Source organism: Pseudophryne corroboree, chromosome 3, assembly GCF_028390025.1.
Source record: "Pseudophryne corroboree isolate aPseCor3 chromosome 3, aPseCor3.hap2, whole genome shotgun sequence".
In the NCBI taxonomy this organism is placed as follows: Eukaryota; Metazoa; Chordata; class Amphibia; order Anura; family Myobatrachidae; genus Pseudophryne; species Pseudophryne corroboree.
Window position 1 is genome coordinate 758,181,293 of NC_086446.1, and position 14,170 is coordinate 758,195,462.

Below are 14,170 nucleotides of genomic sequence, written 5' to 3' on the forward strand. Positions count from 1 at the left end.
CTAACATAACACCAGACTCCCAACCGATCGCCTGGCATCAGGAGCAATGACCTACTGAACAAACACAGGTCCGCGGCGGGGGTGGAGCCAAAAATACGACCTCCCAACACAGAGAAACACCTGTGATTCTCGGGTCTGCTGTGAGGGGTGGAGCTAATTATGCAATGCCAGTCATTTAGTCCCACCCACTTACTGCGGCCCCGCGATCACCGGTGTTTATTACACCATCCTGTCCGCTTCACTAGGAAGAGGGCAATATGTGGGAGAGTTATCTACTCTTCCGGGGCTGCGGGGGACTACCCCAGAAATCAGGATTTTCCTGCAGCTTCCAGGAGGGTTGGCAAGTATGGGTTACTCAGGATACTCTGGCTGTTCATGCGCAGATAGTGGTCTTGGTACTCTGCATAGAATGAAGTCGACATGCCCCCGTTTTCGGGAATTCTGTCCTGCGTGGTGTATCAATTTAAAAAAAAAATTAAAAATGCAAACTTGAGGAATTTGACCCATTTGAGTTCCACCCAAATCACAGAGCTACTCGGCAACGCCAACATTTTCATTGCGCTACATCCTGAGTTCTAGAATAGAGCCCTTTGTGAGGTATACATCTTATAGAGCAGCTGTGGTTTGTGGTTGAAGATGATGATGTGGTGGTGGTGTTGGGTTAATTATGAAGTGATATTTTCATAGTGTCCGCCATAAGCAGAACTACCTCAGTCAGTGTTGCAGCGGCAGATGACCTACAGGCAGATCAGCCGGTCACCTACCGTCTTTCTTAAACAAGAGAGAAATCTGCTGCACAGTTTACTTGCAGTTTGCTCAGTTGTATGGTTGGTTGATCTGGCTTAGCATCACTTAATGGAACCTATTGATCTTTGGTCACTGTTATGTATAGCTATTGGCAGAGCCCATGCATGTTAAGGGCTCAGACATGCAAAAGCTGAAACTTCACTTTTTTTAATGGTGAAATTAAGAACTTTGAAGATGGCATCCACATGGAAAAGCCATTGATACATAAATGGGCACACTTGCACAATGAAAAGATATGGGGTTTGTTTTTTAGTAGTTTTTAATGTGACTTTGTTTTTTTTGTTTTTTAGCAAAGGTAGCAGGCGCAGCTGCTTCTACTAGTAAGTAACATTGTATACTGTATATTCTATCAAACCTAATAGAACCTTATTGTTTGAAAAATTGTTAGCACTGTTTAGTTGATGTAATCATAACATTATCATTATTACATTTTATTTCTGGGGTGCTTCAAGGTGTCGCCCTACAATGAAAGCAAAATTGCATATCAATTTAAGAAATACAACCGTTTATGATGGTACAAATGTAAATCAATAAAGGTTGGGTAGAGGGGAAGGATGGAGACTCCCTAAGGGTTGAGAAGAAAGCAGTGATGGGTCAAATAATGGGGAGTAGGAGGTAAACAGCAATGGTTGAGCGTGGTCACAAAGCGGGCATACAGGATCAGGGTCACTGGAGGGAAGAATCCACATATTGGTGGTTCTGGAGGCCAAAGGAGTTGATGAGATCTCCAAGGGAGTAGGTGTGAAGAGCAGGACCAAAAACTGGCCATTGGGGAGCACTGGCAGGAAGGAGGAAAGATGGGCGGTGGAGACAGAGGAGAAAACTGAGAAGTGGTTGTGCAAGAGGTAGGAGGACAACTAGGAGAGAGCAGAGTTTTGAAGACCAAAGGATTTAAGTGTCTGAAGGAGAGAGGATGAGCCACAGTATCAAAGGCTGCATACAGATCCAGGATACTGGACATAGAGATCTGACCCCTGGATTTAGCAGTAAGAAGATTTAGTGTATGGCACTCATGGCCTGATTCCGCGTCAGACGGAGTGGCAGATAATTCTCCTAAAGTCGTGTTTGTGACTTGATGCTAATGCTGCAACAAAGACCTTCCCTTGTGAACAACAGTGCATCCGAATGTGCAAGTACTGCGATGCCCATCAGAACTTGCACCAGCCATATGGTAGAAGCAGATTATCCGCCCGAGTATGGCCTACTAGTGAATGATTCAGTGTGTCGGTCTACCCCTGCTTTCTGTAGCTCACCCATGGTGCTATATCTCAGTGCATCTGATTAGCCCCTCCGCAGTTATCTCCTGGTGTCAGCCCACAAACGCCTCCTACATTTCCTATAGAATTCTGACTGTGCGTCTGAATCTGTACTGCGACTCTATGCAGACACCAATGGGTCGCATGTGTGGTGTGACGCAGACACATGCACAGATAATAAACATTGCTGCACTGAATGACATAGCAGCACAGTGCTAATTAACTGTCTCATTGCCCGGCCGGTTCCACTGTGCATGCGCAAGATCTTGCAAACATCGTGAGACCTCCGGTGCAGCCTGGAGCCCAGCAGCTGCCACAGTCAGGTTGCAGTGCTGTGAATGGGGCACTGATAGCTGACGCTGTTGAAGACGATAGCTGCAGGTGTCGAACAGTCGGCGCCACTAACCGTTCATACACTTACAGGCACATTGGTGCGTTCTCTTGTAGGTAATAGCGCTGATAATGACTGAGCCAGTAATCCCCTATTTCTTGCATTGGGATGAAGCGGTAACTGCTTGACATAGTGGGGTAAATTTACTAAGATGGGCGTTCTATTCAAGATGGGATGTTGCCGATAGCAACCAATCAGATTTCAGGTATTATCTTCTAGAAGGTGCTAGATAAGAGGTAGAATCTGGTTGCTATGGGCAACATCCCATCTTAAATAGAACTCACATCTTGGTAAACTTACCCCAGCGTGTGTAGTTTTCAGAAAACCCCTTAATGCCATTTCATACACCTTCAGATGCCCTGATGTACAGCAGAGTAGCAGCGTTAGAATAAACATACAGATGGCCACTCAGAATCGGGTTCATTGGCTCAACTGTGTTGAAGCCTTAGCGGGCACAAACTGAAACTACAGTATGTATGGTTGGACACTGGCAAACCGAAACCTAAAGGGGTGGAGATAGTGGATGCTTCTTCCTGTTAATTTATCAAAAGATAAGATGTTGCAGTAGCGGAATGATACTCTGCTCTCTGTCAGCACTGGCCATTAGCAGTAAGAGCAGTTGTACCGCTTGCCAGGCCAATTAGCTGTCAGTGAGCCCACGCGGGACCCGTCCTGCACTCAAGCTTCTGATTCCAAATTCATAAAAACAAAAAAAATTCTAAATAGTGTTTGGGGGTAGCCGGCAATAAGTAGGTTTCCTTTTTACTTGCATTGGGGTTTAATAGATAAAGGCCATAAATCTTGCAAAAGAATCTTATTTTTTTTCAGTAGCTTATTGCTTGTGATAAACCTCCTTTTACCGCTTTCACATCACCATGCCTGGTCGCACCTGGGAATTGGAATTGGGTCTTTCCTGGGTGCAACCCGGCATTTGACACTTTCAGACTGGCCGGGTTGCCATCGCAGGCGGCGATGGAGGCGGCATCGGGGGCAGGTGCAGAGGTGGCACTGGGAGATGAGATCTTCTCCACGTCACCTCTGCCTATACTGTGAACGGGTCACATCAACCAGCAACCCATTCACACTGCACCTGACCTGGGCAGTGGCGCATGCAGGGGGGGTTTCCAAGTACCTGGAACACCCCCCATGGGGTTTCCAAGTACCTGGAACACCCCCCATCCCCGATGAGCTGAATGTTCTAGTTTTGAGACGGCTGTTTCCGTCTCGGTTAAAAGCCACGATCGCGGCCGCGGACCTGCTGCGGCAGCAAAGAACTACAGTAGCTCTCACTTTGGAATTGGGTGCCCCCTCACTACTCTAAATCCCTGCCCCCCAAATGCTTTACAGGTGCAAGTTTTGCATCCCATAGCAACTGTGGATGTTCTCCTAACCCTAAATGTGCTCCTTAATATCTAGTGAATAAATGTTTTGAGGGTAATGCTAATGCTAAAGCAGGGAGAATATTCCTTTCAGTATGCTGCACTAATGTTTTTCCTATTGTCTTATATAATGTGAGGTGTCAATATATTTGGATGGATAGGAGTTGGCTTCTCCCTCTATGGCACATTCTGTGGATCCCACCAAATTGTAGATACAAGTTGCAACTGACCAATGCTTGTGCAGGAAATGGTGCTTCCCCAATACTGTACCTAGCAATCCCAGAAGAAGCCAGTAGTACTGCATTTTATCAATATTGCGCTTTGTGATTAATCTCCAACTTTTAGCATTTGCATGATGCAAAATGATTGAATACAAACAGGGACGTCAGTCTGCTTTTATAATCCTGTTGCTAAAATGTATATCTGTTTTATATTCTGCTCTTATTACTTTCAGGTGCTGACACGATTGTGACAGATCGAACAAATTTTGCTGACTTCACAGGGTGGCAATCAGTGTTGGCAGAGTAAGATTATACACCTTCAGTTCTTACCTATATAATAATCTCCTTTTCCCAGAGAAGCCCACAGAGGTGACGCGTGAGTGTAAAGGGGCAGGGGCGTTTCTAGAGAGGAGGAGGCCCATGTTCAGCCTCCTCCGTTCGGGCCCCCTCTCTGCCCGGAGCACTGCAGAGTCTGAGCACTAGAGGGCTCAGACTCTACTGCGCATGCGCAGATCTCCGGGAAAATGGGGTGGTGGCTATTTTCACTGTGATTTCTCACTGCGCATGTGCAGAACTCTGGCTCAGCGGCCATTTTCACGGTGTTCTAACAGCACTGTGGATGCCGGCGCTGGACTTCGGAGGGGTGAGTATTTTAAAAATGGGTGCAGTGGGGACACCCTCTGGACTCTGGGGCCCGTGTGCACTGCACACACTGCACCCATTATAGAAATGCCAGTGTAAAGAGGCCCTAGGCACAGGGCGATTCTGCCTAAAGGCTGATTTTGACTTTGCGATTTCCCTTGAACTCCCCGGAGCCTAGAACCAGATACTGACTGTACACACGCAATTTTGGCTGTGTGTGCGATTTTGACTATACTAGAAACTAGATTATACACTTTCTAGTCCAGATTCACCTGTCTGCCCCACGGGAGCACGCATTACAAGCTGTATACACACGGTGCGATATGTACTATGGGGTGATTCACACCTGATCTCTGCTGTGCGTTCTTGCACAGCGGGTGATCAGCAATAGACTGTGTATGCACTGCAATGCGCACGAGCTTCGGACAACAGGCATCGCAGGTCAGTGACAGGATGGTGCGAAAATGTAACTCGCAATGGCTTTCGCAAGGTGATTGACATGAAGAGATCGTCTGTGGGTTTTAACTGACCGTTTACAGGGAGCGTCCGGAAAACGCAGGCGTTCCCAAGCGTTTTCAGGGAGAGTGTGTGATGTCCGCTCCGGCCCCGATCAGCCTGTTCTCATCTCGCTGTAGGAGTGAGTCCTGGGCTGCGCACACTGGATTTTTGCAGCTCTGTGTACACGTGGGATTGCACACCTGGACGGCGAATTTACACTCCCCCCCCCCTTGAGCGGCGACTGTCTGAACGCAGCACAGAGTTAGCAGCCCAGCGATTCGGCCTGAATCACCCCCTGTGTTTTCTACTGATATGGACTATACAGTATAGATCATATTGGCAGTTCGGGAGGCGTTCGATATCCTGGCTCTCTGGATCCCGGCACTCTGCATACCGGCGCCGGGATCCCGACAACTATTCTCCCTCTTGGTGTCCACGACACCCCTGAAGGGAGAATAAATAGTGTGGCATGCTTAGTGCACCACCATGCCCGTAGTGCAGCGAATCCGCAAGGGGCTCTTTTGCACTCGCTCCTTTTCCGGCATTCCAGCGGTCGGGATCCAGAGCGCCGGTATATCGTAGTACACCCCGGTAGTTCATATCGCACCTTGTGTATGCAGCTTAAGCTTGGAAGCAGGGTCCGCTTATCTCTGTGGAATATCCAGAGTCAAATGCAGTAGACGGCGATTTATAGGAGCAAGTACAAAATAACTGATCTGAAGCAGCAATTACTGTAGTTAAAAGTTAAAACCAGACTTTTCAGTCTCTTTATACGGTGTTCCCATTTGTAAGGTATAACATACAGTACTATGCTGGCGTGCAGTGGCGTACTGGGACATGAATGGCCCACCGGGGGTATGTAGTGGTAGGGGGCTATGTTTAGGGGTGTGGCCAGCCTCCACAGAGGTTTAGCTTACCATTAGAGTGCATGGTCTGGCCCCCTTGATATAGATAGATGCACCCCAGAAAGGGAGCATGGCCTAGGGTTTGAGTGGGTTTGGCCTCTGATGGGAAGAGAATTATGTGCAGCTGTTGTCATTTTGGGGGGCGTTCCCAGTGCCCCCTAAGCTGGGCAGCCCCCTGCTCCCCTCCCAGCACTGGAAACATGCTGTGCACATGCGCACGGCATCTATTCAGCGATCACTCTCTGCTTTGCAGAGCAGCGGGTGATCAAAGGATTCCCCAACTGACCACCCTGCCTGCGGGACAATGCGACCCGCGGGCGGGACAGGGTCTAAATAGCGGGACTGTCCGGACAGTTGGGAGGTACAATATGTAATTGAAGTGCACAGTTTGAAATGATCCATAGAAGAGGATGTGGGGCCCCCGGGGGTTTCCCCTGTGGGCCAGTACAACCCTGCTGGCATTATATAAATAAATGCTAATAAGGTTATAATGAGTGTTCATATTTTCATAAAATGAGATAATGCCATTATGGTAATGTTAGATTAGGAATACTTGGATGATTGGAAAAAAACAAAATTTTTATAAACTATTTACTATGTCCTTTCATTCCCTGATACAGTAACATCTGCAGAGGTTAATGTGACCTTTGAGACTGGTGCAGCGATAGGGTGGGGATTACATTTGCAATTCTTAGATAATGTAGTAGCGACATTACAGGTTTGAATGGGGCAGATAAAGTAGTTATAAAACGTAGCCTTCACGTTGCCCCTAACAATCCGTCCTGAACAATTAAGTTTCAGAGTACAGCTTTACCTTCATTTCATCCAACATTCATGCACATTCTATAGTGCACCATAACAATTAAGCAGGTAGCATATCCCGCACCCCCTGTACATTGTTTTATAAAGGGGTTTACATGGAATGGGCAGTGGCTTGGTGTCTGGTACCTTGTGCAACATTTAAAGAAGTTCTACAAATGGTGCTTAGATTAGACCTTGCATAGAACATGCACAATGGGAGTTATGTAATAAATTCAGAGATTGCGGAACTGGACCAATTTCATTTCACCACCAAATTGAAATCGCTTATAAGGCTGATATTACTTTTTTATAACAGATTGTCACTAAATCTGGCAGCGAACTCCACAAAATCCCATCTGTTCCGTATAAGGCATCTATTCAATTATTGTGCTTGACATTAACTATACACTTTAAGCTAGCTTATCAACTAAAAATAACGACACGGACACAACTGCGTTGGATTAAATGGTCATTGAATTTATTAATTGGAATGACCTCACTCGTAGTGGGTGGCCAGGAAAACGCTACCACTAACCAGCTCTAGTCACGATCTTACAAAATGGCGGCGACTAAACGCCCCAACTGTCATGGGTGCGACTGAAACGCCCCATCTATATATATCAGCATAACCTGTGCTGCGAAGGTCTCACCACCCCTTCCTATAGCAGAGTGAGGACACTCCCCAAGGAAGCGCCCCTCGCCCCCCCACAAGGGCAGGACACACTCGCCGTCCTTCAAAAGGGGTAAGTGCCCCACAACACCACTTATGCTACAAGTGACCGCTGGCCAGTAGCGCCTTCCCGCCCACTAAGTCTGAAAGAAAGATAATAGTAAGCCAAATTGAAAAGGGCCAAATTAGTGAGCCAATAGGGCGGGTGGGTGGGCTTCCAGACGACAAGAGGAAGCACTCTGGAAGTTTCTACCTTACATGTACTAAACACCTCCCCTACACTCACCGATAGGCTGGCCCTACCCAATTATCACTCACTCAAAACTCTGATCTGCCTAGCAACAATTGACCTTCTTTAACCAATCACAAAATTACCAGCCTCTTATATAGATAATCGTGCCCAGTCAGGCACTCTCCTTATCTCTGAATATATTACATAACCCCTAATGTGTGTTCTTCTGAGATGTTTATCATTTAGAAATTTTTTTATTGTTTTTTATTTCCCCACCCTGCTGCGATGTGCATGGCGCTGCCACTATACGCTGCTGCTTTATAGTGTAGCAGGACACTGCTTTATGCTTTAAAAAAAAAAAAAAAACTTTTTTTTTTTTTTTTTTTATTTAAATTGTTGATATCTTATGTTTGTCCCACCTGCAGCTCAAATGGCCGTGCAACAATAACAACAACACTCCCGGACAGTATTACCGTATGGAACGCTGACACGTTTTGTACGTCAGATGTAGCTGGCTTTGGCATGACCATCCAAGATACAAATATCACTGCAACGGAGGAACTGTTTGCGGAGGTCTTGGCTGCTCCTTTTGCTATCAGAGGAGAATCTATCCAGCTAATTGTTCAGTTTGCTAGCTACCTTGACCACTGCACGCAGGTAACGAACACTGTATCCATCATTTGGTTTATCTTCTAATATTTATAAACTCCTGTTAAGAATGTACCCACAGCTTAGGGATGGCAATCATCAGTGTTTCTGATCCAATGGTAATGTCTTTTTCCAATCAGTGCCAGGACTGTGATACAGTGGTTGCCACCATCACAATCAGGCGCAGAGTTAGTCTGACGTGGAACACTTTCCAACTGCTGTCTGAACAATGCAGTAATCTCTGATCTGTTAATGATGATGGGCCTCATTCACATGTGGTTGGAGGGTCTTTTCATGCTGATTTATCAGTACTTTGCACATGCGTCAGACCAATACTGAATGTGTGCAGTACAGGTCTGCCAAGTCGGACTCCGTACGGCATCATACTGTCAGTGATTGGTAGTCTGCAGCCATTTTGGGGAGGGGAGGGGGTGGCTACAGCTTTCTACAGTATGTGTAGGAAAAATACGGTAGCCCATCAAGGCCTACCATGTTATAAACAAGAGAACCTACCAATGGAATTAATTCTCTCCTTTTTTTTTAAAAATTTTTTTTGACACAAGATGGGTGAGATCTGGGCTTTAGATCTCCCCATTGTGGTAAATGTTATGTTTCTCCTGCAGGGTCCACAGGATAACGTAAAGATATGAGGTAGCGATAGTGGATTGGCACCAAAATATCAAAGCTTTCGGCCTCCCAGAATGCAATCGGCCAGTCCCTATATCCTTGGCTCAGGCAAATCAGTTTTTTGTTTGGTGCAGCAGGAGCCGGACCATGGTCAATGGGCGCTGTTTTTTTTTTAGCAGCCATAAGCTTTATTTTATTTTTAGTCTTAATATTCTTTTATTTAATTTTTTAGCATCTGTGTAGGATGCATTAGCAAGTCTAGCAGATGTTACCAGGCTGTGGCCAGAGCACGGGGGAAGGTAAGGCATTGGTTCCACTTAGTAGGGTAAACGCGAGACAGTCGCACTGTTTCAGGATGGGGACTACCGAACAGTTGCTGATGCGGCTGCCACCTTGGGTGCACCAGCGCTAGGCCTCAGGTATCATAGGCTCCAGGGGTATGAAGCCGTGATCCCTAGGGTTGATGTCAGCAGTGGGGAGTAAGACGCTCCCTTGATTGCCCCTCCTCCCGGTAAATGACCAGTTTCCTCCAAGTTTCTCGCCATGAACTGAGTTCCCGCTTCCGTCTGAGATGCTGTGTATCTAAAAGGTCCCAGTCGCAGCATAGGCGGCTGTATGACTGGTGCATCGGTGTTCACTTGGGCGTCTGTGTTCACTGTAGGTTCACGGCGCGGTTGTGTACACTAATAGCGTCTGGATCAGTGGCGGAACTTGAGTGGTGGGCTCAGGTGCAAAAATTTTGCTTTGGGCCCCCCTCCTCTGCCCCACCCAAGTTAATATGCCACATAGCAGCGGGTGACAGATCGATGTAAGGAGTGACTAGCAAAGGGTGACAGGGAGATGCAAAGGGTAATGGGCAGTGGGTAACAGGGTTACGGAGAGGTAGAGAGTGATGGGGAGAGGCTGTGGGAGATGAGGAAAGGTTGATGGGAGAGACAGAGGGTGATGGAGAGAGGATGACAGGGAAAGGCAGTAGGTGACAGGGCGAGGTAGAGAGTGATGGGGAGAGACTGTGGGGAATAAGGAGAGGGTATCCGGGAGAGACAGGTGGTGACAGGGAGAGGTAGAGAGTGATGGAGAGAGGCTGTCGGAGGAGGAGTGGCAGAGATTGACAGTGGGTAATGGGGAGAGGCAGTGGGTGACATGGAGAGGGATACAGTGTGAGGTAGAGTGATGAGGGTGACAGAGTAGGTGAAAGGGAGATGCTGTGGGGATGGGGACAGAGAGCAAGTGGGTGACTGGGACAACCAGTGGGTGATGGGCCGAGGCAGGGTGTGCTGGCAGTGGGTGACAAATACAATTCAACTTACAACCATAGGCGTGTGCAGCCTTTTGGGCGTGTCTAGCACCATCTATTGACATCAACGCAATATAAAATATCCACCCTTGTGCCAATCCTAATAAAGCAGATACATTGTCAGATGTTGTGGTGTGCACCAAACAAACACCCCTGATGGCACTCACTGCAATTACACTGCTCCTCCTCAGCCTGGTCTGGCTCCCCCTCCCTCCCCTGCAAGCTGCAGCAGCTTACTTACAAGTCAGTCACTCACTGACACTGACAGTCACAGACTAGTACTGCCGCTGCTGGAAAAACGAGTGACGTGTCAATGTTGCTGCCGACCTCCTGCCAGTGTTGAATTGGTCTTCCTAAGAGGAACGCTGGCTGCATGCTGCCCCTCATCAGTGTCTGGCGTTGGCATAGTATAGAAGGAGAGAGGTGGGCATGTGACTGGTGGACGGTGCATTCTTGATTAACTCAAGCGTCCGGTCAGTAATGCAGTCCTGACTGGGTGCAGCGCAGAGGGGACAGTAATCTGCCTGCTCAGCGATCGCTGCATCAGGCATGTGAGATCGGGGTGCCAGACATTAGGGGGTGCCTGTGCGCACCAGGTACCCCCCCCCCCACCCTGCACACACCTATGCTTACAACCTACTGTACCACGGTAGCTCTTCAGCATGTAGAGGGTGGCTCCTTGTTGGGATTTCGCACAGTGGAACAAGTTCGTGATGACAGCATATTCAACATGACTAGAACGTTGACTGTAAGAATGTCCTCACATGTAAAGAGGGTTAGGAGTAGGGCCCAAATTTGCCCGATGTGCGCAATGTCAGGCGATCTTGGTGTTGTGTGGTTTTTGTTTTTTTTTTAAAGCGGCAATCATTTACAAGGCATGGTTTTGCCTTGTAAATGATTGCCACTTTTCAAAAAAAGTCCGAGATCAGCCGACATCCCGCACACTCTGACCATATTACATATGCCCCGTAGCCTAATCCTAATCCTATTTACATGTGATGACATTCTTACAGTCATATTGAATGTCGACCTATCATACCAAACCTGCCTCCGGTGATACTTCTAAGTTTTTTAACATGCATTTACTTACCAAAATGGTTAACAGGCCCTACACACTTGGCGATATTACTGACAGATATGAACAGTCTCGTTCATTAATGAACGAGATACCGTTCATATCTTTCAGTATGGAGGCAGCAACGATGAACGATGCGCGGCCCCGTGCTCGTTCATCGCTGGTGCCCCATCTCTTGTGCATGCAGGCCAATATGGACTATCTCGTCCATATTTGCATGCACTGCTATGGAGCCGGGAGGAGGGGGGGGGGGAGTTGAGTGAGCAACTTCACTAACCCCCCCGCGTCACATCCCCCCCACGCCACCGGGTCGTCCGTCTGCCGTATTAGCGGTCGGACAGCTCGGCGGTGGGTCACGCAGTGTGTAGGGCCCTTAAGTTCTCCAACATGCATTTACTTACCAGAATGGTTAGGACTGTAGCAGCAAATCCAAGAACAAAGAAGCACATACAAACGCAGGAAAAGCATACAAACTCTACACACATAGTCCTATAGTCATGGAAAAGTGTTTTTTCTTTATAATGCATTATACAAACCCAAAGTGTTACTGTTTTTTTTTTTTTGTCCACACTACAGTATTAGCACCAATTATCTTATTCAGTCCACATTCATGGGAAATAGGATATTAGGATGCTGTGGAAATGGCTGGCAGATCAGTGGGAGTGTGTGTACATGCAGTAGGAACACTGAGCAGCCACCGGGCCACATGTGCCAGCTCTCACCTGCCCAGCTCCCGCTCCAAGGACATGTCAGGCTGCCGCCAGAGCCTCTCAAGTCACCAGCTCCTCTCCTGTCCGCAGCAGTCCTGGATCCAGCGCAGCTCTTAGCCCTGCAAATCCTGGTCTTAATCCTCACCATCATGCTTCTCCAGCATCTGAGCCTCTGCTGCTCGCAGCAATGGAGGAATGTCTTCTGCATGCCTCTTTCAGCTAGCTGTACTGTATGCACACAGAGCGTGGCTGCGGGCAGCCCTCAATCGCCAAAACTGTACTGGCCCGGGGCTGCTAGCAGCGGCGCTGGTGGCATGTAAAAGAGTCAGTGTGACTCATTTAACTGCCATCGGCTGTGGGCCCCTTCACTGTGCTGGGCCTCGGTGCAATGCACCGGCTGCACAGGTGCAAGTTCCGCCACTGGTCTGGATCCACCTAGCGTTCACTCCCACTTCCAGGATCGATCAATACGTTAGTGATGTCTCCCTCTATCCTACTCTCCTGAGCCTTGGATCAGTAGGTATACCTGAGCTAATTAGTGCTATGAAAGCCATTCTATCCTTAGATTTTACCAAAGGCTCTGCTGTCTCCTCTAAGGCACCTGTGTTTAAACGTCCCAAAACAGTTAGTGCTGAGTTTCCCTGGTATGAACAGCTGACTGAAGTCATGCAAGAGGCTTGGGTTACACCAAGTAAGAAGTTCAGAATTCCAAAAAAATGGAATTCCCATTATCCTCTTCCAGCTGGGGACTGTTTAAAAAGGGAGATGGCTTCCAAAGTAGATATGCATGTCATTCGATTGGTGCGAAAATTTACATCACCTCTGCTTTCATCATTAAATGATGTCATGGATAGGAAAATAGATGGTTTTCTAAAAAAAAACATTTTCTCTTTGGGGCAATCATAAGATCAGCCATGGCTTCAGCATGGATGGCAAAAGCAGTGGCAGCCTGGGCTGATGCTTTGGAGGATGATCTTTCAATGGCATCTAGAGAGCAAAAATCCCATATTGCATATACAGTATCAAACATGCTGCTATTTCTATGGAAGAAGCAGCCTTGGACATGGGTACCTCTCAGGCATCAGTCTCAGCAGTAGCAGCTCACAGAGCGGTTTGGCTACATACATGGAAAGCTGACTCAGAAGTTCTGGAGTCTTTGCCTCTTACTGGAGCTATTCTTTTTGGGAAAGAATTAAACAGAATTTTGGAGTCGTCAGACTCCCAAGAAAGTGAAGTTTCCTTCCACACACAAATCTTAACCTAGATTTCCAGCTTTTCAGCCCTTTCAGACTCTAGGAAAAGGAAAGGGTTATGGCAAAATCTCCAATCTGACAAGTCTGGTAAGACTAAAAAGCATTGGGCTACCAGAGGACTGGCTTCCAAATCAGAAGATAAGCAATCAGCCTGATTGTGCGGGCCTCCACCTGGGGGTCCCCAGGGTGAGAGGCCGACTTCTTCATTTTGCACAGAACTGGCAGCAGTTCACCACAGAAGCCTGGATGCAAGAAGTTGTATCTCACGGTTATGCGTTTGCTTTCAAGAAACACCCTCAAAGGTTTTTTTTTTTTTTGTACCAGCCTGTCTTCAGTGGAAATGATGGCCAGGGCTGTGCAAGAGGCAGTTCAGGAGTGATATTTCAATGTCCTCCTGCACAACGAGGACAAGGTTTTTATTCCAACCTGTTTATAGTCCAGAAGCCAAATGGGTCGTTCCGCACACATACTCAATCTCAAAGTGCTGAACAAGTACATTTAGGTACTTCAGTTTCATATGGAGACTTTACATTCCATTATTTTGCCGATTGAGCCAGAGGATTTTGTTATCCCTGGATATCCAGGATGCTTGCCTACATGTTCCTAGAGCACTGTCCCATCAGTGCTATCTCATGTTTGCTATCCTCCAGCAACATTTTCTGTTTCAGGCCCTACCATTTGGTCTGGCCACAGCTGAGTATTCACAAAAATGATGGTGGTAATGGCATCTTATCTCAGTCAACCGGGGATAAGGATTT

General features: G+C 47.4%; 1 protein-coding gene across 1 annotated transcript in view; it reads left to right on the forward strand.

Annotated features, from left to right (window-relative positions):
• LOC135057424 (ovostatin homolog) overlaps positions 1 to 14,170 on the forward strand; it is a 169,836-nt gene that overhangs the window by 94,412 nt on the left and 61,254 nt on the right. Inside the window, exons 19-21 of the mRNA XM_063963316.1 lie at positions 1,098 to 1,127; positions 4,288 to 4,357; positions 8,228 to 8,459. Of these exons, the coding sequence (XP_063819386.1) occupies positions 1,098 to 1,127; positions 4,288 to 4,357; positions 8,228 to 8,459 (332 nt within the window). The remainder of the gene's footprint in view (positions 1 to 1,097; positions 1,128 to 4,287; positions 4,358 to 8,227; positions 8,460 to 14,170) is intronic.